Source organism: Onychostoma macrolepis, chromosome 08 (genome assembly GCF_012432095.1).
Source record: "Onychostoma macrolepis isolate SWU-2019 chromosome 08, ASM1243209v1, whole genome shotgun sequence".
Taxonomy (NCBI): Eukaryota; Metazoa; Chordata; class Actinopteri; order Cypriniformes; family Cyprinidae; genus Onychostoma; species Onychostoma macrolepis.
This window is the reverse complement of record NC_081162.1, coordinates 28,256,016-28,280,697: the sequence shown is the minus strand read 5'-3', so window position 1 is coordinate 28,280,697 and position 24,682 is coordinate 28,256,016. Positions and strand designations below refer to the sequence as shown.

The window sequence follows — 24,682 nt, the reverse complement described above, 5'->3', positions numbered from 1 at the left end:
TCAAGTCCCTCCTTCACTTGGACAGTCCATATTATATGGATACCAGGTATAAACTATAGGGGACGACACCCAGGCCATGGATGACCCTGATGGCTCAGCCTGTGCTTGGTGTATTCTATTGACTCCCCTGGGTCTTACTCCCACGCGAGTCTTGGTTTTGAGTCGTTCCCCATCATAGCACGGCGTGATTGTACTGGTTCCCATACAGCGCCTTACGACGCAGTACGAGTGGAATATCGAAAGGGAACGTACTCGGTTACTATCGTAACCTCGGTTCCCTGAGATATGGGAACGAGTACTGCGTTCCTGGCCGTGCTATGACCTGCACGCCTCAGTCGCTTCATTCGTTATATAGCCAGAGGCCCCGCCCATTGAAGCACTGCATTCAAAATATCACAAACACATCTCAAAATCAGACATTTGCAAACACCTTTGCCATAATATTACAGTTTTTTCAGCTGCTTACACACAAAATCTTCTCTTGTCATGAAAGCTGACACTCAAACAGCAGAAGCACACACCAAACCTTACACTAATTATCGGCATTTAACTCCTCACACGCACAAACACTCACCGCTTTATTTAACACCAGCCAATCATGGCTTTAGAATAGGTCTAGAAATAGGTCACAGGTCAAGTCACACAGTTTTTCTTGCTTCGTCGCTTTGATGCATTTCTCAGATCAAAAATGAAATTCTCAGAACTACTTTGTTCAAGCTCCACATCGTCGAGTCACTTGTGCACATCATAAAAGCAGTTTCTCATTCTTTTGAACAAGTTGTGATTGCTTTGGTTCATTCATGCAGCTGATCGTCTGCGGTTTCCTACATTATCAGCTGCTAATGTATAGTTCTCTGTGCAACTCAGACCGCTAGTACAAGTGTAACTGTGAATTCGATCCATTCTCTTTCAATCAATATCACACATACAGTAGTGTAAATCTGTACTTTTGAAATGGATATATGGCATACAAAAGAAGTGCATTTCAGTACAGTAACTGTTGTCATAGTTTACATCAGGTAACACTAACAGAGTGCACTGTTATATTGACAACATGACTAAGTATTTTGACTCTCTTGTTTGTGAACAATGACACAAGGACTTTTCATTCTGATGGCACTGATATGTTCACTGACAAATACTTACTTTTGAGAGATGAGCTAAAGATTTTGAGTAAGTGACAGGCTTTTGCAGGAAATCCATTGTGTGTGGTGCTGTTTGCACAGATTGTTTTGAGAAATGCACACTTCTTTGCTGGTATTACAGTAAGGATGATTCCAGAAATGCACCAAAGTGACGAAGAAAAACTGTAGGTTTTGAACAATGTATTTCCTTTCTATCTTACTGTGTAATACTGTATTCAGAACCACGAATGCTTACAGTTAAAAAAAATAAAGTTTGTTTTCAATCTTGCGTTCATGTTACCATGAATTTTTCATGGAATTTTTAATCTCTCTGCCAATTACTTTCAATCTTGTTCAGAAATGTACATAGAAGCTCATGAAAGAAGAGCTTTATGTTTTGAATAACTGTGTGTATATGATATATCCAAAAATATAATATTATGGCAGAAGTGTTTGCAACGTAAAACAAATGTTTGCTTTTGAGATATATTTGTGATATTTTGAACGCAGTGCTTCATTTAGCAAGAGATGTGAGGCATTTTGCATTTTGTGTGTGTAGTTCTTGGATTTCTGTGTAAAGCTTTGAAAAACAGAGGCAAAGTTGTGTGTAAGCAGCTGAAAACAACTGTAATATCCTAATGATTTTTGGCATAAAAGAAAAATGGATAATTTTGACCCATACAATGTATTGTTGGCTATTGCTACAAATATGCTGCTTTTGTGCTCCAGGGTCACATATATTATGTAAACAAAAACTTTTATATTGGATGCGATTAATCGTTTGACAGCACAAGTGGAGGTTTTGTGTGTAAGCAGTTGAGAAAAACTGTAATAGAGCTGTAAGAGTGAGACTGATGGATGAGGAGGAGCTCCGCTGGTGCTGATGCTGCAGCTCTATATAAGCGTCTGAGAGCATCAGAGCATCAGTGTGTGTCGAGATGTCTGACTCTCTGCTGCCCGCGTGTGTCCTCTGTCTGCTGGCGCTCTCTGCGCTCTCATCCGCCTGCTACATCCAGAACTGCCCTCGAGGAGGCAAGAGATCCCAGCCAGAGCCCGTCAGACAGGTACAGACCAGCATCTTCATCATCTTCATCATCTTCATCAGCAGCAGCATCAGCAATACTGTGGACGTTAACTGCAGCTTTATAAACAGTTTGAGAGAGTTCAGAATTTCTTTCATTTCAAGTTCATTCACACAGTGTGCAGTGAAATATTCCATTTAAACAGAATTATATATATAATATTCATCACTGTGTAAAAACTATAACATGCTCTATTAGCAGCAAAATATTTATCAATATTTCATGTTGATTCAGATTCAGTTTCTGTTGTAGTTTTATGATTCACTGTTCATGTATGTATTTACTATCTACTGAAACTGAAACCATAAAAAACATTTTGTTACTTGAAATTAAATAAAAGTTGAACTGAAATAGAATAAATAATAAAAAACTTAAACTTATTTCAGCTGGTTGCACAGGGAATATTTCGAATATATATTTAGTTTACCTTGATGCATTAAAATAACTAAAATTGAAATAAAATTAAAAACTATATGACAATGTAAAAAAAAATTAAAATGATTAAAAAACGCTAAATAAAAACTAATTAAAAAAAAAAAAAAATATATATATATATTAAAAACTTAAACCATTAAAAATATGTTCATTACTTGAAATAAAATAAATGTTAAATGAAAAATAAAAAAAACTTACTTCATTTTCATTTAGTTTAACTTTATGTACTAAAATAACTAAAACTGAGATAAACTTACAAAAAAACGACTAAAAAAGAAACAAAATCACAACAGAATTACTGAAACTTTAACAATTTTAAAGAAAATGGAAAATATAAAAATAATAGCTAATTCAATGTGTGTGTGTTTGTGTGTGTGTCTGTCTGTCTGTTTGTGTCTGTCTGTGTGTGTGTGTGTGTGTGTTTGTGTGTCTGTGTGTGTGTGTGTGTGTTTTCTCTCTCTCTCTCTGTGTGTGTGTGTCTGTTTGTGTGTGTGTGTGTTTCTCTGTCTCTCTGTATGTGTGTCTGTCTGTTTGTGTGTGTGTGTTTCTCTGTCTCTCTCTCTCTCTCTCTCTCTCTGTGTGTGTGTTTGTGTGTGTTTTCTCTCTCTCTCTCTCTGTGTGTGTGTGTGTGTGTGTGTTCTCTCTCTCTCTGTGTGTGTGTCTGTTTGTGTGTGTGTGTGTTTCTCTGTCTCTCTGTATGTGTGTCTGTCTGTTTGTGTGTGTGTGTTTCTCTGTCTCTCTCTGTGTGTGTGTGTGTGTGTGTGTGTGTGTGTGTGTCTGTTTGTGTGTGTGTGTGTGTGTGTTTTCTCTCTCTCTGTGTGTGTGTGTGTGTGTGTGTGTGTGTTTGTGTGTGTGTTTCTGTCTCTCTCTCGTTGTGTGTGTGTGTTTGTGTGTGTGTGTGTTTGTGTTTGTGTGTGTTTTCTCTCTGTATGTGTGTGTGTGTGTGTGTGTGTGTGTGTGTTTTCTCTCTCTCTCTCTCTGTGTGTGTGTGTGTTTGTGTGTGTGTGTGTGTTTGTGTGTGTTTTCTCTCTCTCTGTATGTGTGTGTGTGTGTGTTTTCTCTCTCTCTCTCTGTGTGTGTGTGTAGTGTCCGGCGTGTGGTCCGGGGAATCAGGGCCGTTGTTTGGGCCCCAGTATCTGCTGTGGGGTCGGTCTGGGTTGTCTCCTCGGGTCTCCAGAGACGCTGAGCTGCATGGAGGAGAATCTGCAGCCGGGCCCCTGTGAGACGGGCGGGAGGTCCTGCGGGGCCCGGGGCCGATGCGCAGCTCCAGGTGTCTGCTGCGACTCAGGTGAGCAAAACATCCCATCATGTGACATTACACACAAACTATGATCCTTGAACTCAATCTGAAGTTCTGCTCATCTCACCACGACAGGTATTTGTGCCTAATGCATGTGTTCTGTCTTCCAGAGAGCTGTGTTCTGGATCCAGATTGCTCTGAAGACGAGGGATCTCATCAGTCTGAAGACGGCGTGGCTCTGAAGGGTGTTTCTGGAGAAATGCTGCTGCGTTTGCTCAGTCTGGCCACTCGGAGACCAAGACCCTTCTGATGCGATCCGCGTCTGTAGCTCCTTCATTCGCACGTGTTGCTCCGCTCAGCTCTGTCTGTGTAAATACTGTATGTAGTAAACGGACGTGAAAGTCAATCTGTTTGGTTCGTTTGTTATTTCAAGGGCTTTGGTTTGAGTTTATTGTCCCAGAAGCTGCGTGACCCGTTTCTGCCTTTGTGTGATGATAATTCAGAGATTTCTGAGAGTAATTACCCAGCTAACATAAAATATCCAGCTCAAAGCAGACTGTGGCCTTTCTGGGAGCTCCTGCAGATCCTCCAACCGTATTTCTGAGTCTGACAGATCCTGCAGATCAAGTTTGAAACCCTTTTATTAAAGATGAATTAAGTATACACGGTATTTAGCTTTACGCTTTAATCACTGTAAAACCTGGAAAGCAAAGGCTTTCAGATGATTTCCCACAGATATCAGAAAACCAGAGGAAGGAGTTGCATACAAAAGAAAATGAAAGTGACAGAAGATATTTTGACAAGATATTATTTTGGTCCGTTGCAAGCAACAATAACAATAATGATAATAATAATAATGATGATGATGATGATGATAATGATAATAATAATAATAATAATAATAATAATAATAATAATAATGGTGCTGATGATAAATGTTACTACAGACAAAAATAAATAAATATTTTTAAATATAATATTTTTATATTATATTATAGTTCTTATATATCTTATATATATCTTATATATTAATTTACAAGTAGTTGGAATATATACAGTATATATATATATATATATATATATATATAATTTTATTTATTTATTTATATTTTAAATATATTTTCAAATTATATATATATATTAAAAATATAAAAACTGGTGTGCATGGAAACAATCTTCACTCAAAAACCGCACATAAATTTCACAAATAATTTTTTAATTTTTAATAGTTAACAATTTTCAATAGTTTGTTATATATCTATCTATCTATACATATATATAGCAAGCAAAAAAAATCAGAATTGTAAGATAAAAAGTTAACCGTTTTATTTTTATTTCGTGGCATAAATACAAAAAACACAATTTGCAAGATGTAAACTCAGAAACTCAAAAACTATTTATAATATATCAGTTAATTGATCCCTTTAGATGACTGGCTCTTCTGTGGCAAAGCCATTTTCTGCTCTGAATATGATTATCATATCCTAATAAGTGGGGTTTCTTGTAAGGTCAAGGGTGAAACTCTGCTCCTGTAACAATATCAAGAAAGAAAGTATAACAGACAAGCTCGAACATCCAATTACTGAACACACCCAGCGACACACATCTCACCGTAACGAACAACATAACTCAACACTCCTAATGACTTCAGTGTCACGCATAACTTCATAACGTTCACCTGAATGAGGTGCTGCAGGGAATATTTAGTCTGCCATAAAAGAGATTTCGTAACTGATTTGTAAAAGTGTTTTCTTTGGTGTGATTGCTGATGAGTCCGGGCAGGCCGGGCGATGGGGGCGGAACGGGACTCGCATGCATGGCTTTAAATGAGCTTTTCTCAGTTAATTCACACTCAACGCTGTTCAACCATGGAGCTCAGGGCATCGTCTGTGCTGCTGCTCTTCTGCGTCACCATCATCATCCTCACCAGCACCGAAGGTCAGAATCAAACAAATCTCACATATTGTTGATGCAAATTGCAAAATGTAATATTGACTTTTATTAGATGTTTAGGTTAGTGCAATTTAGGGTTATGCATTTGCTGCTTTTACCTAAAGTCAGTCACATTTATTTCTATAATGCGTCATACAATACAGATTCTGTTCTTCAATAGCTCTAAAAACACACGTATTGTTATTCAGCTCAATTGATTTCAGTGTTGATTACATTAATGCAATGTGCACATTTTTAATTAACCCTTGCAATTTTTTTTTTATTTTTTATTTTTTATCTCAATGCTGAGTTTTTTCTCAGAATTACAATATATAAACGCAAAAAAATAAATAAATAAATAAAATTACTTCATGGCAGAATAAATAAATAAATAAACAATTGCAAACTCAGTCTGCAAGATATAATTTTTTTCTTATAATGCATGAGTTTATATCTTGCAATTTTGCGTTAAAGTCCCACAATTCTGCTGAGTTTTTAACCTCAGAACTTATATTATAAATAATTTATATTGTAGCTTATAAAAATGAAGGTAATTGCAACTTTTTGACTCAAAACTATGAGAAAATAAATCAGAATTGAGGAAAAAAAAAAAAAAAAAAAATCACAATGAACTCTTTTACTATTTAACTAAATCAACTCTTAATACTATTTTTATTTATTTATTTTTCCAAGGCAGAAACGAGCTTCATGTGTTCCAGTCATTTTAACTCCGAGAGCATTTTTGATTTATCATACGCTTGATCTGACCTCAGTTTTAGAGCCAAAACCATCCACAAATAATGTCTTTTCACTCAAAAAATGATTTGCATGAACTCGGATCAATCATTTTTAAAAAGCATAATGAAAGATTTACAAGCAGTTTTTAAAAGGCCGGTCATTTTTAACCAGAAATGCCAGATTAGCACAAAACTCATGCATTCCCTGGGATTGGAACCCATGCTACAGCTCCTGTAAGTCAGAACGGTGTCAGTCAAGTCGTGCGTTTGATTGCCAGAGACACACATACCTATAAAGCAGGTTGAACAGAAGGTGAGTCAGTGTGGACAGCAGGGACATTGTCATGACACGCATCGCTCTGCTTTATAGGAACATCATACATGCCCTCTATAATTAAAGACTTGTCTGTCTCTGCCCTTCTTGTTTTCTGAGCTCAAAACATCCTACAGGAAGCGTGTGCTTTTGTTAGGAGAAGATTTAACTCGCATTCAATAGCAGATGTTGCTTTTGTTCCAGTGGATGCCATTCCCAGTTGTTGTGTGAGAGTTTCAAAGAACATCCCTTGGAACACGCTGTGTTTGATGTCCAATCATGAGATCCAGCACAGATCTGGTCCCTGTGACATCGATGCAGTGATGTGAGTATTTAACACACAAACACAAACCAATCCCGTGTTCCTGTATTGACTGTGTTTACTGCTCTACAGACTATACATCAATAACAAGCGGATCTGTGCTGATTTCGGAGTCTTGAAACGCTTGAAGAAACTCAAGAAGCATTGCAAACCCAAACGGACTCGAGCCAAGACTGAACGAACATCATCATCTGTCTTATAATGCATTCATCTACCAGCGGTTTCAGCACTTGTTGCATTGCATGTTTTAAAAGTCCTTTTGTTTTGTTTTTTAACAAAATTTTACTACAATATTCTGTATATAATCTTTGCATGCTCTGCTTTTTAATGCAATAAAATGCATTTTTTTCAGTTTTGGCTGTATATATGTTCTTTGTTTTTTCACATGAACTCAAACACGTGAAATGTATGATGTAAAGGAAATAATGTGAGTTAGTAACTTTACATGATTTGATGAGCAATTAAGAAAGTAGGCTATATGTGTAAAACACAACAGTCAAAAAAACTAAAACATTAGACTTTTATATTCTGAACACTTCTCAGATACTGTATTTAAGTCTTACTTTTACATACATACAGCGACTTACAAATGAGGACAATGGAAGCAATCAAAACCAACAAAAGAGCAATGATATGCAACACTATAACAAGTCTCAGTGTAGCAAGTTTAAAAAAAAAAAAAATTATATAATAAATAAAAAGATACATACTAGTCTGTTTTGGCCAGAGATATAGAGCGAGACATCTGATCACATTCTCATTGATTGATTGATGTAGACTCCGCCCACGCACCCCTCCGCCAATTAGAACGCTGGATTTCTCATCGCTTGACTGATGTAGACTCCGCCCACTCACATAATAAGTGAATGAATACAGCTGGAAGCAGCTGCTTTATTTATTAGCTAATAAAACAGGTCTGTAACTGAGCTTTTCATGAGCTGCCAGCATATCTGCGCAACTGAACAAAACAATTAACTGTACTACTTCCATTTAACACATTTGTTTCATTAAAAAATCCTATTTTTATGTTCCTATTTTTGTTTTGTGCACACTTTGTATAACATACTGATGGAGCTGTGAGGATAATGCGGTCCAAAACTATGAGACAACTTCTTTTCTTTTATTCATTTTTTACTCATTCATTCATTAAATGTTATATTAAAGGGTTAATTCACTCAACAATGAAAATTCCGTCTTGATTTACTCACATTACTACAGGTTGGGAACGACCTGAGGGTGGATGAGTAACCAGGATTGTCATTTTTGGGTCAACGGTCCCTTTAAGATGAGTAATTGATGTGGAAAGATGAACTGAAACACGAACAGTTTAAGTGTCTCGGTGTTTAATGACAGCCTCTGCACGAGTCACGTGATCAAAAAGTTAGTCATTAGTTTTTTTCTTTAATAATTTAAGTAAGGCTGATTACCCCTTGTCTATTATTTTTTTCTTTCATATTTATGTTTATGTTCATTTTATGTTTTGTTGTTGTTATTCTGTCTTACATGCTTTAAACTGTACATTGCTTTATATCTGTCTTGTACTTTTTGTCTTGTACTTATATCATGTGATGGAACTAAATAAAATAAAAAAATCATTTGTTGGACTTTTACACTGCTGTTCGGAGAATGATGCTTGTTCACAATCCCTAACTCGGTCCCTAGTCCCTATATAGTGAACACCACATGCTGTGTAGTGCAGAAGGGCATGGCGGTGATTTCTCAGCATCTGGCGCCATCTAGTGGAGGATTTATGAACAAACCAAACTTATTTATACTACAGCAAACACTATTTGTGTCCCTGGAGCACTAAAGCAGTCATAAGCAGCACAGGTATATTTGTAGCAATAACCAACAATACATTGTATGAGTCAAAATTATACATTTTCTTTTATGCCAAAAATCATTAGGATATTAAGTAAAGATCATGCTCCATGAATATATTTAGTAAATTTCCTACCGTAAATATATCAAAACTTCAATTTTGATTAGTAATATACATTGCTAAGAACTTAATTTGCACAACTTTAAAGATGATTTTCTCAATATTTAGATTTTTTTGCACCCTCAGATTCCAGATTTTCAAATAGTTGTATCTCAGCCAAATATTATCATCCTAACAAACTTAGGAAAGCTTATTTATTCAGCTTTCAGATGCTGTATGAATATCAATTTTAGAAAAAAATGACTGGTTTTGTGCTCCAAAGCCACTCACATATGTTAGTATTAGCAAACTAATGATTGTTGTGTCAAAGTTGTTCCTTTTCCAGGACATAAAAATAATCCTATGATTGCAAAAAGATGCTGCAAGCATCAAATGTTTAGTCTTTCAGCCCAAAAACACATCAGCAAACTTATAAACACGGAAAACGAATTAATTTATACAACGCTTTTCATAAAAAACATGGCTTTACAAAAAATTGCATAATGCTTATAATACTACTTAAATGCCTTAAAGTCCGTCCCTGATTCGTGATTAACAAAACTACTAACTGCCTAAAGTTACTAGTTTGACCAGTTTCACCTATTTCAGGTTTCACCTGTCTCTCTGGGCAGTTTAATCTCTTAACATCTTATTTACAAACCCATCTATTTTCTCACTGATTTAAGATTCTCTTATTTCTGTGATTCTTCCATTTGTTTCCCATGTTTTCTCGTTCTGTAATGCATTTGTAAAGCCTCCGTGGGTTTGTGATATACAGTTATTATCACTATTGTTATTTAATAAGAGGTACTGAACTCTCACACAGTGAATATTTAAAACAGGACGATTATTATTTGGACACATTCAACTCGACCAATCAGAGGCCGTTTCCGCGCCACCAAGACCCGCCCATCCCGAGACCCCGCCCCCTTGTCTTGTTAGTTCTCCTTCTGGACTCGTCTAGTTTGTATCGTTTAATGAATTATTAACTGACTTTTGATTAAGCAACTGATTCAGCGTTTCCCTGGACTGGTATTAGACACTAATACAGCATGTTAGTCTCCAGACCGACGAAAGAAGCGAAAACCGTGAGGATTTAAACCAGAAGCAGAGCTCAAGACTGAAGAAACTAAAACAAACATGAAGTTAAACGACGAGGTTAAACGCGCGAGACTCATGAAGTTGGTTTCCGCCGTCTTTTACGCCTTTTGCTCGTTTTTCATCATCGTGGTCAATAAAAGTATTTTAACTGAGTACAAGTGAGTGTCAACTTCCAAACTTTCATATTAGAATAACATATGCTTAATCATAATTATAACTTGTGCTATTTTTCAATAGGTTTCCCTCATTTATGTTTCTCGGAATTGGGCAGGTGAGAAATATTCTCGCGTTTTAAACCTATGTTTAAAAACCTGTGCAAACATAGGAATCTCTCTGATATTATTTTGTTTATTCTTAGATGACAGCTACAATCATCATCTTATATGTTGCCAAAATGAACAAAGCAATCCATTTTCAGGACTTTGACAAAAGTATTCCTGGAAAGGTAATTTTTTATTTATTTATTATGTGCATGTTTAAAAAAAAAAAAAATGTATGCATTGTCATAATTGTTTATTTTTCTATACTGTAGATTTTTCCTTTACCATTGCTGTATATGGGGAATCACGTGACCGGACTGGGCGGAACTAAGAAACTCAGGTAAATAAATAGAAACACAAGAGTTTTGCATAAAGACAAACTCATAAGAAGCTGGTGTTTTGTGTTTTTCAGCTTGCCCATGTTCACAGTGCTCAGAAAATTCACCATTTTACTCACAATGATTATGGAATCCAGGATAATGAGGTATATATATATATTCTTTAAGCGAAAATATTTTTTATTTTAAAGGGGTAGTTCACCCAAAAATGAAAATGTGATGTTTATCTGCCCCCAGGGCATCCAAGATGTAGGTGACTTTGTTTCTTCAGTAAGAAGGTTTTTAACTCAAACCGTTGCAGTCTGTCAGTCATATAATGGCAGTCAATGGCTCCACGGCTTTGAGAAAACAAGAAACTGAACAGTATTTATATCGTTTTTTACCTCTGATCCACCGCACGGTCCAACTGTCCTGAGCGCGTTCACAACATCCGGCGCCTGACGCGTCTTCTTCTTGCTTTATGATGATCAGAGGTAAAAATACTGTTCAGTTTCTTGCACAGACCGATCGTTTCGTGTCTTTAGACCTCAATGTATCGTCACGAGCCGCAGGGTTTAATTTGGTTTTGTCTGTGTATGTTTTTTAATCTCTCAAAGCCGTGGAGCCCATTGACTGCCATTATATGACTGACAGACTGCAACGGTTTGAGTTAAAAACCTTCTTACTGAAGAAACAAAGTCACCTACATCTTGGATGCCCTGTGGGCAGATAAACATCACATTTTCATTTTTGGGTGAACTACCCCTTTAATTATGCTTTAAGCTACAATGTCACTTTTTTTGTTCGAAAATGTAAATAATGAGTAAGTACACTAAGTACAACACCCCCTCCCCCACTTTTTTTTTTTTTGCCTTACCTTAAATCATTGGTCTCAAACTCAATTCCTGGAGGGCCACACCTCTGCACAGTTTATCTCCAAACCTAATCAAACACACCTGATCCAGCTAATCAAGCTCTTCAGGATCACTAGAAACTTCCAAGCAGGTGTGATTTGGAGCTGTGGCCCTCCAGGAATTGAGTTTGAGACCACTGCCTTAAATCCTTAAGGTAAGCAAGCATATAATAATTATTTGTATTTTGATTCTGTCGCCCACACGGCAAAAATATATTTTTTCCCAGACCAAAATATACCTTCATATACCAAAATATATTTCAAAATGTATTTCAGAGGCAAGAAAATACACTTATAACCTTATAGTATTATACATTTTTTATTTTTTTAAAAACATTTTCAAAAATATACAAAAAATACATTGGTGGAAAATATATTTACATAAATATATTTTAGAGCAAACTTAATTTTTGATCCTTTTTTTGGTAATATTTAAAATATTTTTAGATTTTGAAATACATTAATCATATTTGGGAGAACACACACACACACACACACATACATATATATATATATGTATGTATGTGTGTGTGTGTGTGTGTGTGTGTATTTGGGTGGGTGGGATGGATTTCCCGGGAAACTGCATATTTTCATAATTCATCCATGTGTGCATGTCATATAAATAAAGACGGTTAGGCTGCTGCTAAATGAAATGAATGTAGCTTGAAAACACAACAAATGAAGCTCGAACCGGACAGAGTTTGCGTGCGAAAATGGAAACCAACAGTATGCGTAATAAAACACGAACCAACATGGTTTGCTAGCTTCACCAAACAATGTTTATGTTGATAACTGCCAATCTCTGAAACACTTCCACTTAGCCATGCAAAGTTATAGTTTCCACCAATATCTGAAATGAATAGCAGTCATTCATTACATCTAAAATCAGCTGTTTTAAAAAAAATAAAAAATAAAAACAACAGCAATCAGTTCTTATCTACTCAGAAACATGTTTTTCAGATATGCGTCTTTCTTTGGTTATTAGAGAGTTTTAATGCCGTTTGATGTCGCAGAACTCACGTGTTCCTCCGCAAGCAACTCATAACTTTACGTTTTCAAAAGTGACGAGGTGTAGCGTTAAACTGACTGCATATAATAATAAGACTGTGTGGGTTTCTGCATTTATCTCTTCAGGAAAAGCTTCGCTCCGTCGCTGGTGTGCAGTGTTCTGGCTATAGTCATGGGTGCTCTGGTGGCAGCCAGGTACATGAACACAGATCATTCATGATAATATGATATATATATATATATATATATATGTGTGTCCGTGGAGCACAAAAGCAGTCATAAGTGGCACAGGTATATTTGTAGCAATAGCCAACAAGAGTCAAAATCATTGTTTTTTGATAAATCATTAGGATATTAAGTAAAGATCATGTTCCATGAATATATTTAGTAAATTTCCTACTGTAAATATATCAAAACTTAATTTTTGATTAGTAATATGCATGGCTAAGAACTTCATTTGGACAACTTTAAAGGCGATTTTCTCAATATTTTGACTTATTTGTACCCTCAGATTCCAGATTTTCAAATATTTGCATCTCAGCCAAATATTGTTCTATGTTATTTATTCAGCTTTCAGATGATGTATAAATCCCAATTTAAATTTTTTTGACTGGTTTTGTGCTCCAGAGTCACACATATATAATATACACAGACACAGGTGTGTTTATTAACTCTGTCCCGACTGCTTCAGCTCGGACCTGTCCTTTAACGCAGAAGGATACACGTTTGTTCTGCTAAACGACGTCTTCACGGCTGCTAATGGAGTTTACACCAAGAAGAAACTGGGGATGGAGGTACATGACAGCTTTATGATGGCAGGAGTTATGATTTCTGAAAATAACTGATGATAACTGTTGCTTTGAGCTTCGTCACATGCATCGTATCTCCTGCAGCAGGCGGTCAGATATCAATGTTATCAATTAACAGTCATTAATTTTGGTTTTGGTTAAAAATACACTTGCAAGTCGTTAGGTGTAAACTTTACAGCTTTAAGATCACACCCTTGTGACTAAACACAGATCTGCAGCCAAACCTCGAATGCAAACACATGAACTCTTGCCTTCATTGTCTGTCGTTTCAGGGTCTCGGTACATACGGGGTTTTGTTTTATAACGCTTTTATCATTATTATCCCGACGGTCCTGGCGAGTGCTTACACTGGAGATTTACACACGGTGAGCGAGAACTTCAAGATGAAGAAAATTACACTGTAGAAATTAGAATTTCAACATATCTCATAATATTTTCTTCTTGTTTTAAGGCTCTAACCTTTGAGGGATGGATGTCTCTTATGTTCATATTTCATTTTTTATTGTCTTGTGTCATGGGGTGAGTCCAACTCATGTTTTTTAGTATTTTATTATTATGAAATATATTGTTCTTATATATATATATATATATATATATATATATATATAATTAAAAATATATTTTTCTAATGATTAAAAAATTATATATATATATATATATATATATATATATATATATATATATATATATATATATATATATATATATATATATATTAAAAATAAAAATAAATAATATATAATTTATTTATTTTTGTTAACTCCAGTATTTTCTCATTTCAGGTTTATTTTGATGTATTCCATCATCCTCTGCAGTTATTATAACACGGCACTAACTACCACAGTCGTTGGGGCAATTAAAGTAACTCAACTAAATATATATCCTCATTATTATTTATTGTGCTATAATAATACATTTTATTATATAAAGAGTTTCTCTGGGTCTTTTTTGTCTTAAAAAGGTCTAAAATGCGAGCAGAAAGTCTTGAATTCATAAAGTCGTGGCATTAAGTGTTGCATGCACTGCATAAAAATGAATATCTTAATTTTCCAGTACAAATATCTAAACATACTTAAATCAAGATTTATTTGAGAAGCAAAATCAAAAAAATTAAACAATTCTCAGTAGAGAATAAACACTTGTTTGCTTTTAATTAAGTTATTTTTCTGACTCCACTGGCAGATATTTGTTCTTGTTTTAATCACAAACTCAATTTATTTTGATAAATTTCTCAGAAAACTTCATATCTTAGATCATTTTGATTCTCCAGTAAATGCATATTAATTTAATGATCTTATCTTAAGGATAAGACAAAAATGCAGAAAGAACATTTTTACAGTGCAAGCCATTTTTTGTAAAATTAATGAAAAAAGAGAATCGGTTAAAAGATGCATTTTAAAACTTTCAAGCATTACTAATACAAGACATTGACATTTAAAGACTATATTGATGCATTTCATTTCCTTTAAATTATTCCTTTTCTTAAAAATTCGCCTTCATAAAACCTGCAGAAACCCTGTATATAATATATTTATAATAAGTTAGTCTCATACTCCATAATACGTGACCCTGCAGCACAAAAGCAGTCATAAGCAGCACAGCTATATTTGTAGCAATAACCAACAATACATTGTATGGCTCAAAATTACTGATATTTCCTTTATGCCAAAAATCATCAAGATATTATGTAAAGATCATGCTCCATAAAGATATTTAGTAAATTTCCTACCGTAAATATATCAAAACTTCATTTTTGATTAGTAATATGCATTGCTAAGAACTTCATTTGGACAACTTTAAAGGTGATTTTCTCAATATTTTGTTTTTTTTGCACCCTCAGATACTAGTTTGCAAACCATACATCAATGGAAAGCTTATTTATTCAGCTTTCAGATGATGCATTAATCACACTTATGACTGGTTTTGTGGTCCAGGATCACATATACATACACACACACACACACATATATATATATATATATATATATGTCTAGCCTTTAAATATTTAGCATTCTGTTTGTGATTATAGAGCTGTTTGTATTTCCTCTCAGAACGTTGCTGTGACGTATTTTGGCATGTTTATTGGAGGAGACTATATCTTCTCATGGACAAACTTCATAGGCCTGAATATATGGTAGGAAATTTTAATTTTTTACCATAATTTCCAGAGCATGTTTCCTAACACTGCGCTCCTCTTGTTCGCAGTATGTCGGCCGCTCTGATTTACTCCTACATCACGTTTCACAGCAGCGTCGTCTCAGAATCAAACGGCAAACCAGCAGAAGACAAACCGAGCATTCACGTCACAGAGAGTCATCCGGAGAAAACGTGATGCATTTGAGTGCAATATTTAAAAACCCATCGCTGCTCAGTTTCACGTTACTTCAGTGTAGTTCATTTAAATAAACACAAATGCAACAACCAGAACGGATTTATATGGTTTAATGAAGACTTGAAGTGCTAACACTAATCAGGAAAAGCCCTTTCAACATTTACAAAGTCCTTAAGAGCACAGCGAACAGAACAACTCAGAATAAAACGCTCGATTACATTCTGTCGTCGTGACGGGATCAGTTCGTGCACGGCTTTCTGAAGGATTCTGGGGGGAATATATTATTTAAGTTATAAAATGAATTTCCAATGACAAACACCTTCCAGTTTCCAAACGAATCCATGAAATCATTTAATCCGAACGAATGAAGCACGTGAACAGAAAAACTTAGTGTTACGGATCGAAGACACCGAAGTGATTTTTAGATCCAGAATCTCATTTTGATCTTTGGAAATGTGGAGGCAGTCGTAGATTAATATCATAAGTGCTTCTTCGGTTTACCCATCAACTCTATACACTAGTTTATAAGCGTGTACCAATGCAGCATCTTAAAGCTGGTTAGTTGTATCGACGTTATTGCAAAGCCTGAGCCGGTGGCTTTAAATACAGAATAAATACATGATTTAACATGACCAATGTGATGGACGACAGCGTACGAAGCAAACCAGATTAATGTATAAAAGCGCTATGCAATCTGCCGTCAGTAAGTCTTCATCTTTAGCAGGTCAGTCACCGCACCCTGTTTCAAAACACACACACACACACACACACTCATCCGAAATCACATCTCGCACGCAAACCCGAGAAACAAATGCTCTTTCCACAAAAGTGCACAACGAAACAAACACAAGACGTCTCATCATCTCCTTAACAAGCTGAGAAAACGACGACATTCTTCATATAATGATATCACTACCATCATAGCAGCCTAAAGGTACAACAGGAAGCAAAATAAGGTGCTTGTAGCTTATATAAACCCAGGCGGGTTTCAAAGTCGCTGGCGTTTCTCAGGCGGAGAGATTGTTAGCCAGCTCGATGAGCGCCAGTGCGCCGTGAAGACGCTCGCGCTGCTCTTGAAGACGCCGCCGCGCCGTTCCACCGCCGCTCTTCTCTTCCTCCTGCTCCTCTTCTTCACCTTCGTCGGACGGAAGGAAGTCCAGAGGATCCTGCTGCTCTTGATCCTCTATAGTGGTCTTACTCAGAGTCTTTGCTTTAGTCGGCGCGGGCGTCCGCTGCTCCCTCATCTGCCAGTATCTGACCACACAAACACAAGCACGGTCACTCGGATGGACATTCACGCTCATTAATGCAAAACTAAAACCATGAAATGATAAATAAAATATAGTGCTGGGTAACTCGATTAATCGCATCCAAAATAAAGGTTTTTGTTTATATACTGTGTGTGTGTGTGCGTACTGTGTATATGTATTATATAAATACAAACATGCATGTACATATTTGCTTATATATTAAATGTATATAATATAAGTTATATGAATATATGTAAATATTTTCAAAATATATACTGTGTCTTTATATATATACACACACATAATAAATAGACACAGTAAACACGCACATATTATATAAACAAAAACTTTTATTTTGAATGCGGTTAATTGTTGCCCAGCACTAAAAAACAACAACAAAACATAAAACACTTCCAAGGAAACATTTCTCATTTAGGTTAACTAGATGTGTTAAATAACTAAAAGTGAAAGAAATAATTATTGAAAAATAAACATATATATATATACACTCACATGCATACATAAAAGGCAAAACAGTTACTAAAAAGAAACAAAATTCTGTTCGTACTAAAATAAAATATAAAAAAAGCTAAACTATATAAACTAAACTGAAATAAAATTATTTCCAAAACCTTAAAAAAAATAAAAAAATAAATAATAAATTCTAAAAACAAACAAACAAAACCCTGTTAAGTTATTTTGTTTTAGTTAAACTATAAAATAACTGAAATGGAAATAAAATTATCAAAACATTTTCTGGGTACATAAACTATACAAATTTTTAAAACAAAAACTTGAAAGTGACAAAAACACATTACTTAAACACAAGTAAATAACTTTTTTATATTTTACAAAAAAAAAAAATCATCTTGTTGCCAAAGAAACATCTCTCCTCTCACTTGATGTACTAATATAATTATAGAACTCAAATAAAATGTATTTTTTTTCAATAAAAAAAATCGAAATCTATATAGAATTACTTTAAAATTAAATTAAAGAATCAAAAATAAAATCAACTGAAATTATCAATATAAGCTATAATAGTATCTTAGTGATACTAAATTAACACTGGGCTGGACAATATTCAAGTTCCAGATAAAAAGAGAAAATCAAATGAGATGAAGCAAATTTTATTTGTGCTTTTATTATATGCAAGTATTTCATTCACTGGATTATAAGAAAATAAATACTACATGATTATGTAACAGAATATGATCATGACACACAACAGAATCATAACACAATACTCATACTGTGATTCATGATATTGGTCACACATGTAAATGAGTGTGGGTGATGTGTTTCTTCAGCCCTCTTTTAATTAACAGGAAACAATCTGCCGCTTTACTAAAAACTGAAAAACTAAATTCAAATTTTGTACTTAAATATTAGCAATATTCAAATTATATTCAAATTTAATATGCATAATTTCAGTTATGGTTAAGAAAAACTTTTGGCTTCTCTCCTGAGGCCACATCGAGCAAAATATTACTAATGCACGTTTATCAATTAAATATGTGCAGTTTCACATGATTAGTGCAAATTGTCACATGACCAGAGCAGTTTATTTACTGTTTGCACCTTGAGATGATGAGGACTGCATCAAAGCTCCAAAACAAAAGGCTAGTAAAATATGTTAATATTTATATGTATAAGTAACATATGTATGTTTTTGGTACACATTATCTTTAAGATGTCTAGTATTAATATATCACATATATTCAGTTTTGTTGAGTGTGGTCACAGAAGGAGTAAACATGCTGATGGTCACAATAGTGACCGCTGGATAACAGTGAGTTTAGGTTTACATATAAATCCAGTCGCAGTTGTTAGTGAAAGTCGCACTAAAATGTTGCACTAAATTAAAAGTTCAAATGTTACAAATAAGTTACAGTATTAATGTTGTAATACGGGTATGACTAATATAACAATGTGATGATGTATGTTACAAAAAAGTAACAATTTTGAAATACGTTGATGGTTGTATCTTTTATCTCAGTGTTGTATAAGGGTTTTTATAGTAACCATAGAATGTGATCAAATAGCTTAACAGCTATATTTGCAGCAATAACCAACAATACATTGTATGGATCAAAATTATACATTTTTCTTTCATGCCAAAAATCATTAGGATATTAAGTAAAGATCATGTTCCTTGAAGATATTTAGTAAGTTTCCAACTGTAAATATATCAAAACTTCATTTCTGATTAGTAATATGCATTGCTAAGAATTTCATTTAAATGGCGATTTTCTCAATATATATATATATATTTTGCACCCTCAGATTCCATATTTTCAAATAGTTGCATCTCAGCCAAATATTGTCCAAACCATACATCAATGGAAAGATTATTTATGGATGATTTATAAATCCCAATTTTGAAAAATTTACCTTTATGACTGATTTTGTGCTCCAGGGTCACAAAAAAAAAATTTTTTGACTGCAGAAATATGTTGATTCAGGACACGCATTATCCCACCGGTTGTGACCGACCATAAAACACAATTTCACATACACATTTACAAAAAAAAAAAAATTGATTATTTCAAAGGGTTACTAATGACACATCATTTGGACATTTTCATGTCTGGGAAAAAAACACCGTCGAATGTTCGGAATTTTTTTTTTTTTGACAGCCCTTTGAGTGTGTGTTTATGTTTTACTCACTTCGCCAGCCATTCGGCCACAGCCTGGTTGTCGGCTCCTTGGGATTTCCCGGGGCCACCCGTGGGCTCCTCGCGCTTCAGCCGGGCGTACGGGTGTTTGGGACAGTGACGGTTAGCGTGCGTGAATCTGCTGCTGCAACCTGAAACACACGAGGACAAAAACAAAGCTTTGAAACACACATCAACCAACCAATTATTGAGCATCAATTATATACTATTATAGTGTTTATAGTTTTTTTTGTCATTTTTGTTAGCTTTTAAATGACCGTATAGTACTTCAAGTTAAACTAAACAAAAATGAGAAATGTTGAAATTTATTAGTGCTGTCAAACAATTAATCACGTCCAAAATAAGTTTTTGTTTACATAATGCGTGTACTGTGCATATTTATTATGCATATATAAAATGCCCACACATACAGTATATTTTGAAAATATATACATGTATATTATATATAAACAGATTTAATATATAAACAACATTTTTCTTGAATATATACATGCATATAAATACACACATTATGTAAACAAAAACTTTTATTTTGGATGAGATTAATCGGGATTAATCTTTGACAGCACTAAAATTTATATATTACTTTTATTAAAAAAAAAAAAAAAATTACTTTTAATTTTAATGATCCTGAAACTAACAATTGGAGAAACTAGTACAACTAGAGATGTAAACTAGTGGTCAACACATAATATATATATACACATACACATTATATACACATATATATATATTTTGAGTGACAAGTGTGGATGACACATAACGGTGAAATATAAAACACAATAAAACCGATGCATAAAATGAACACTTATTTAACACATTTAAGCAGAAAAATGTAGATTTATATATTTAGAATGACACCAAGTGGAATAACCATGTTGTTAAGGGCCGCTCACAAAAAGGACAATAACTATAATGATAAAATATATATAGTTTTAAAGTTGTTCTAAATGTAAAAGAACAGTCCACATCACAACTATAACGAGAACAACAGAAATGAACGATATTGTTCAAATCACTTTCAGAGCAACTTTTTTTAAACTGATGAACAATAAAGACATTTATCAGAATTCATCGGTTTATAAAAAATAAAATCGTGGCAAAACATTACATTCGAAATTAATCAATAAAATGTGAAAAATCACGTTATCATTATAGGTGTATATATATATATATTTTAAATAATTAATTTTTTAATTAAATTAATGTTTAATTAAAACAAATAAAAAAATATATATATAATTTTTAAAAAGTTTTAATTAATTTGAGAAACTTGAAATAATTTTATTAAAAATAAATGTGTAAAATAAACACACTTATCCTTTAGATGACAACTTCCTGATTCTATAATTCTATTACAGTATTTTTCACAAAGAAATATTTAAAAATATATAAACAAAAAGAAAGTAAACACTGTAACCAGCAGGGCACTCTGGGAAGTTTGTGTGCATTGGGAATCACATTTTTTCAACTAAAGCCAAGGTAACACTCATTTTACATGCAGCATGCAGGAAAAATGACATGAATACAAATGCACAAAGTTAAAAGTTTGTCGATTGCACGTCTATGCTAACGCTCACCTTTCTCCGAACAGACGAAGGGTTTTTCTCCGGTGTGGAGGCGCTGATGGGTCTTCAGCTGTCCGCTCTGGACGAACGCTTTCCCGCAGTCCGGATAGTCACACGGGTACGGTCTTTCACCTGAGACGGGAAGAGGAACGTTAGCGCTCTCGTTCTGATATCTGAACACTAATACGGCTCACTGTGGCGGCGCTGACCTGTGTGCGTGCGTTTGTGCGCCTGTAGCGACTTCTCGCGAGGAAAGACGCGATTGCAGATGTTGCAGCGGATGCGGCTGGTGGAGTTCTCGCCCTCGTTGATCAGCTCTCGGACGGTGTCTGCCCGCGGGCGTCCACGCCGAATGCCGTCCTGAAATAAGACAGCAGAAATATACACATATATATATCAAAACTTCATTTTTGATGAGTAATATGCATTGCTAAGAACTTCATTTGGACAACTTTAAAAGGCGATTTTCTCAATATTTTGATTTTTTTTTGCACCCTCAGATTCCAGATTTTCAAATAGTTGCATCTCAGCCAAATATTATATTATCTTAACAAACAAGCTTATTTATTCGGCTTTCAGATTATGTATAAATCTCAATTTTGAAAAGTGGACCCTTATGACTGGTTTTGTGGTCCAGGGTCACATATAAATACAGCCACACTGAACTGATCTTAATAACGGCACTACTGTCTTTTTAAAAGCTTGCTTTACGCTGTTTGTTTTCATTATTGATGCATTTTGCAACATTAATACTGTTATTTTCTTGTTTGATATCGTGAAGCTGATTTGAAATCTGTATTGTATAATATTGGCTTTACTTATTGCAAGAAAATAATAATAGTTAACTTTAAAGCGCCATTAAAAGTTGCATCTCAAAGCATTTTACAAAATGTAAAAAATACATTGATATACAAAATAATTAAATAAAACGAAATAATACTGAAAACACATCAAAACGTACTTTGACAAAGAAACACTGCATAAAAGTTAATTTTATTAATACAAAACAGTGGAACATATTAAATATAAATAATGATTCAATGTTATACTTAAAGTGCCATATGTAATAAACAAATATAACACATTATAATTACATAATAACAGCATATTAAAATAACACCACATATTTATGGTTACACTTTATTTATTTAAGAGTGTTCTTGTTACAGTGTAATTATACATTTACGTACCGAGTAATATTAAGTTAAGGATTAGTGTTACTTGCATGTAATTATGCATAATTAATTATTATTATGTAACGCGTAACTAACTACTTAAAGTATTACCGCATACTAAAACTAACACCACACATTGTTATTAATATTTTAATGCAATAATATCTAATTCTACGTCACATGGATAGTGACATGTCATAATTACGTAAATATTATAGATTTATTTATAATTTCACGCCATATTCATGGCAAACTCAAATAAAACTTAAAAAAAAAACAGTATTAATAATAACACTTCAATGACTAGTATACAATAATTTACCAATATTAACCAAAAATAATTACATGCAATCTTTCAAACTGATAACGTTACTTGATAAAAAATAAAAAATAAACTTTACAAAAAATGTCTATTAATGTACGTTTTGAGTAAAAACGTTTCATTTTAAGCAGCACACTAACAAAATCCGTTTTACAGTCAAGGTTCCTTGTAAATATGAACGACGTGTCATTGTGTTAACAGACATTTTGAGGCAAGTGGAGTTTTCTAGAAACATAATCGCTAACGTTTTGGCGCGCACGTCTGACGTCACACGTAACTTCCAGCTGCCGCACAATGGAGGCGAATTTAAATCCCGTTCAAAGCGCGCCTTTTACAGATGGCGTGTTAATGTAACGATTATAAACGCGCTAAACCGAACCTCAAAATCACTTCGCTTAGCAATAATACGTGCTAATAAAAATATAATAGTGCACTTGTGTCATATAGTAGTACAGTATGTTTTACTAGTACAGTATAGCGATTTAGTTTGACTCTCACCTTAAGGTGCTCAGGGCAGTTGTTGATATCTGATTCGGCGGGAGAGCTGCTGTTTCTGGTCGGCGAGGCGGTTCCGCTGCCAGATCCCGGGCTCAGAGTCACGTTGTGCGCGTTTTCACCCCAGCGCCACGGATAAACCATGAAATCACTGAATCCGGGGCTGGTGGGCATCAGAGACTCCGCCGCTTTCGGTTTGATCGGAGTCGTTTTGATCACGGACACCAGAACTCTTTTCGGCGAGTCGTTACAAAATATCACTTGATGTTTGCTGTCAGCCATCGCAAACAACGTTCAGATAAAATGAAGCTTAAAACCGTTGTTAAAATATCTAGAAGTGTAAATAAGTGCAGTTGGAGGAATATCCCGCCGTTAACGTGCCGCCGTTAGTCGCTGTATTATAAAGACAGTCATTCCCAATGTTACATGTATCGCTGTTCCAGCGCCCGGCGCCTTTGATTCCGTTCTTGTCCTGCAATCTCACTGGCAAAAGTTGATACAGTGATCGGAACTCACTTGGTAGTTTCCCGCGTGGGAAATCGCGCCCGAGCTCGACGGCCAGCCAATCAGCGAAGAGAACGTTACGGCGGTGACGCCGTGCCCCGAGAACGAACCAATGGCAGACGCCGTGACCTTCGCGCAGCCAATCACAGATCGCGAACTGTGCCTTAACGCCGCGACACTTTTTAAATATGGCAGAGCGCGCTCTTTCTGACGGACGCAACGGTTGTCCAATCACATGACTCGTTGTATGCTGTACTGCAGTGTTGCCAAGTCTGCGGTTTTCCCGCGGAATTGGGCTACTTTAACCGTATAAATATCTATGACTTTAACACTGTTGCTGCCGCGGGTTTAAGCGACCCCAATAACGTGATATTTAGCCCCTAAAATGCGAATTTTACCCCGCCAAAAAACGTGTATTTTATTTTTACCCTCCGGAACGCGATTTTTATTATTATTATTATTATTTTTTTTTTACCCTCGAAACGCTACTGGTCTAGTTTTGAGTAGCAATTGGGCGGGGTTTGTGAAAACCTGGCAACCGTGCTGTACGGGCGGGTTCGCCAGTTTAACGTCTCCCGCGCATAATGTTTACATTTACATCGATTTAAAGGGAAAGGCGGGCGGTGACGGTGGCGCGAAAGTTACGTAATCAAACCGCCTTTTGTTTCATTGTGTTTTAGCAGCTGTCTCTATACAGCAAACGTGAAGCATGAAAACCCTTTAATTATTTTAAAGATAAAAGCCTCCCGCGTGAAACAGTAACATCTGCTGCATTTCTTTCAGGACCTTGAGTTCAAAATAGAACTTTCAAACACTCGTGTCTGTTTTAAAGAATTTAATTTTG

The 24,682-nt window shown here is 35.0% G+C and overlaps 4 protein-coding genes across 4 annotated transcripts; 3 read left to right on the top strand and 1 right to left on the bottom strand.

Annotated features, from left to right (window-relative positions):
- The first annotated feature begins 2,062 nt into the window (after positions 1-2,062).
- Positions 2,063-4,200, top strand: avp (arginine vasopressin). Its single transcript, XM_058784924.1, has 3 exons — positions 2,063-2,188; positions 3,728-3,929; positions 4,052-4,200. The coding sequence occupies exons 1-3, from the start codon at positions 2,063-2,065 to the stop codon at positions 4,189-4,191; spliced, it is 468 nt and encodes a 155-aa protein (XP_058640907.1). The 3' UTR covers positions 4,192-4,200.
- A 1,512-nt stretch (positions 4,201-5,712) lies between these two features.
- ccl27a (chemokine (C-C motif) ligand 27a) lies at positions 5,713-7,536 on the top strand. Its single transcript, XM_058784925.1, has 3 exons — positions 5,713-5,819; positions 7,068-7,188; positions 7,258-7,536. The coding sequence occupies exons 1-3, from the start codon at positions 5,750-5,752 to the stop codon at positions 7,385-7,387; spliced, it is 321 nt and encodes a 106-aa protein (XP_058640908.1). The 5' UTR covers positions 5,713-5,749; the 3' UTR covers positions 7,388-7,536.
- Positions 7,537-10,026: 2,490 nt separating this feature from the next.
- slc35d2 (solute carrier family 35 member D2) lies at positions 10,027-15,867 on the top strand. The gene is made up of 12 exons (XM_058784280.1): positions 10,027-10,365; positions 10,445-10,478; positions 10,566-10,652; positions 10,740-10,807; positions 10,880-10,951; positions 12,832-12,900; positions 13,397-13,499; positions 13,787-13,879; positions 13,966-14,033; positions 14,297-14,375; positions 15,566-15,648; positions 15,720-15,867. Exons 1-12 carry the CDS (start codon positions 10,247-10,249, stop codon positions 15,844-15,846), a joined length of 1,002 nt encoding a protein of 333 aa, XP_058640263.1. The 5' UTR covers positions 10,027-10,246; the 3' UTR covers positions 15,847-15,867.
- A 73-nt stretch (positions 15,868-15,940) lies between these two features.
- On the bottom strand, positions 15,941-24,216 carry znf367 (zinc finger protein 367). The gene is made up of 5 exons (XM_058784282.1): positions 23,338-24,216; positions 21,552-21,702; positions 21,355-21,474; positions 19,767-19,905; positions 15,941-17,100 (listed from the first exon to the last, which is right to left on the bottom strand). Exons 1-5 carry the CDS (start codon positions 23,614-23,616, stop codon positions 16,854-16,856), a joined length of 936 nt encoding a protein of 311 aa, XP_058640265.1. The 5' UTR covers positions 23,617-24,216; the 3' UTR covers positions 15,941-16,853.
- Between the last annotated feature and the right edge of the window lie 466 nt (positions 24,217-24,682).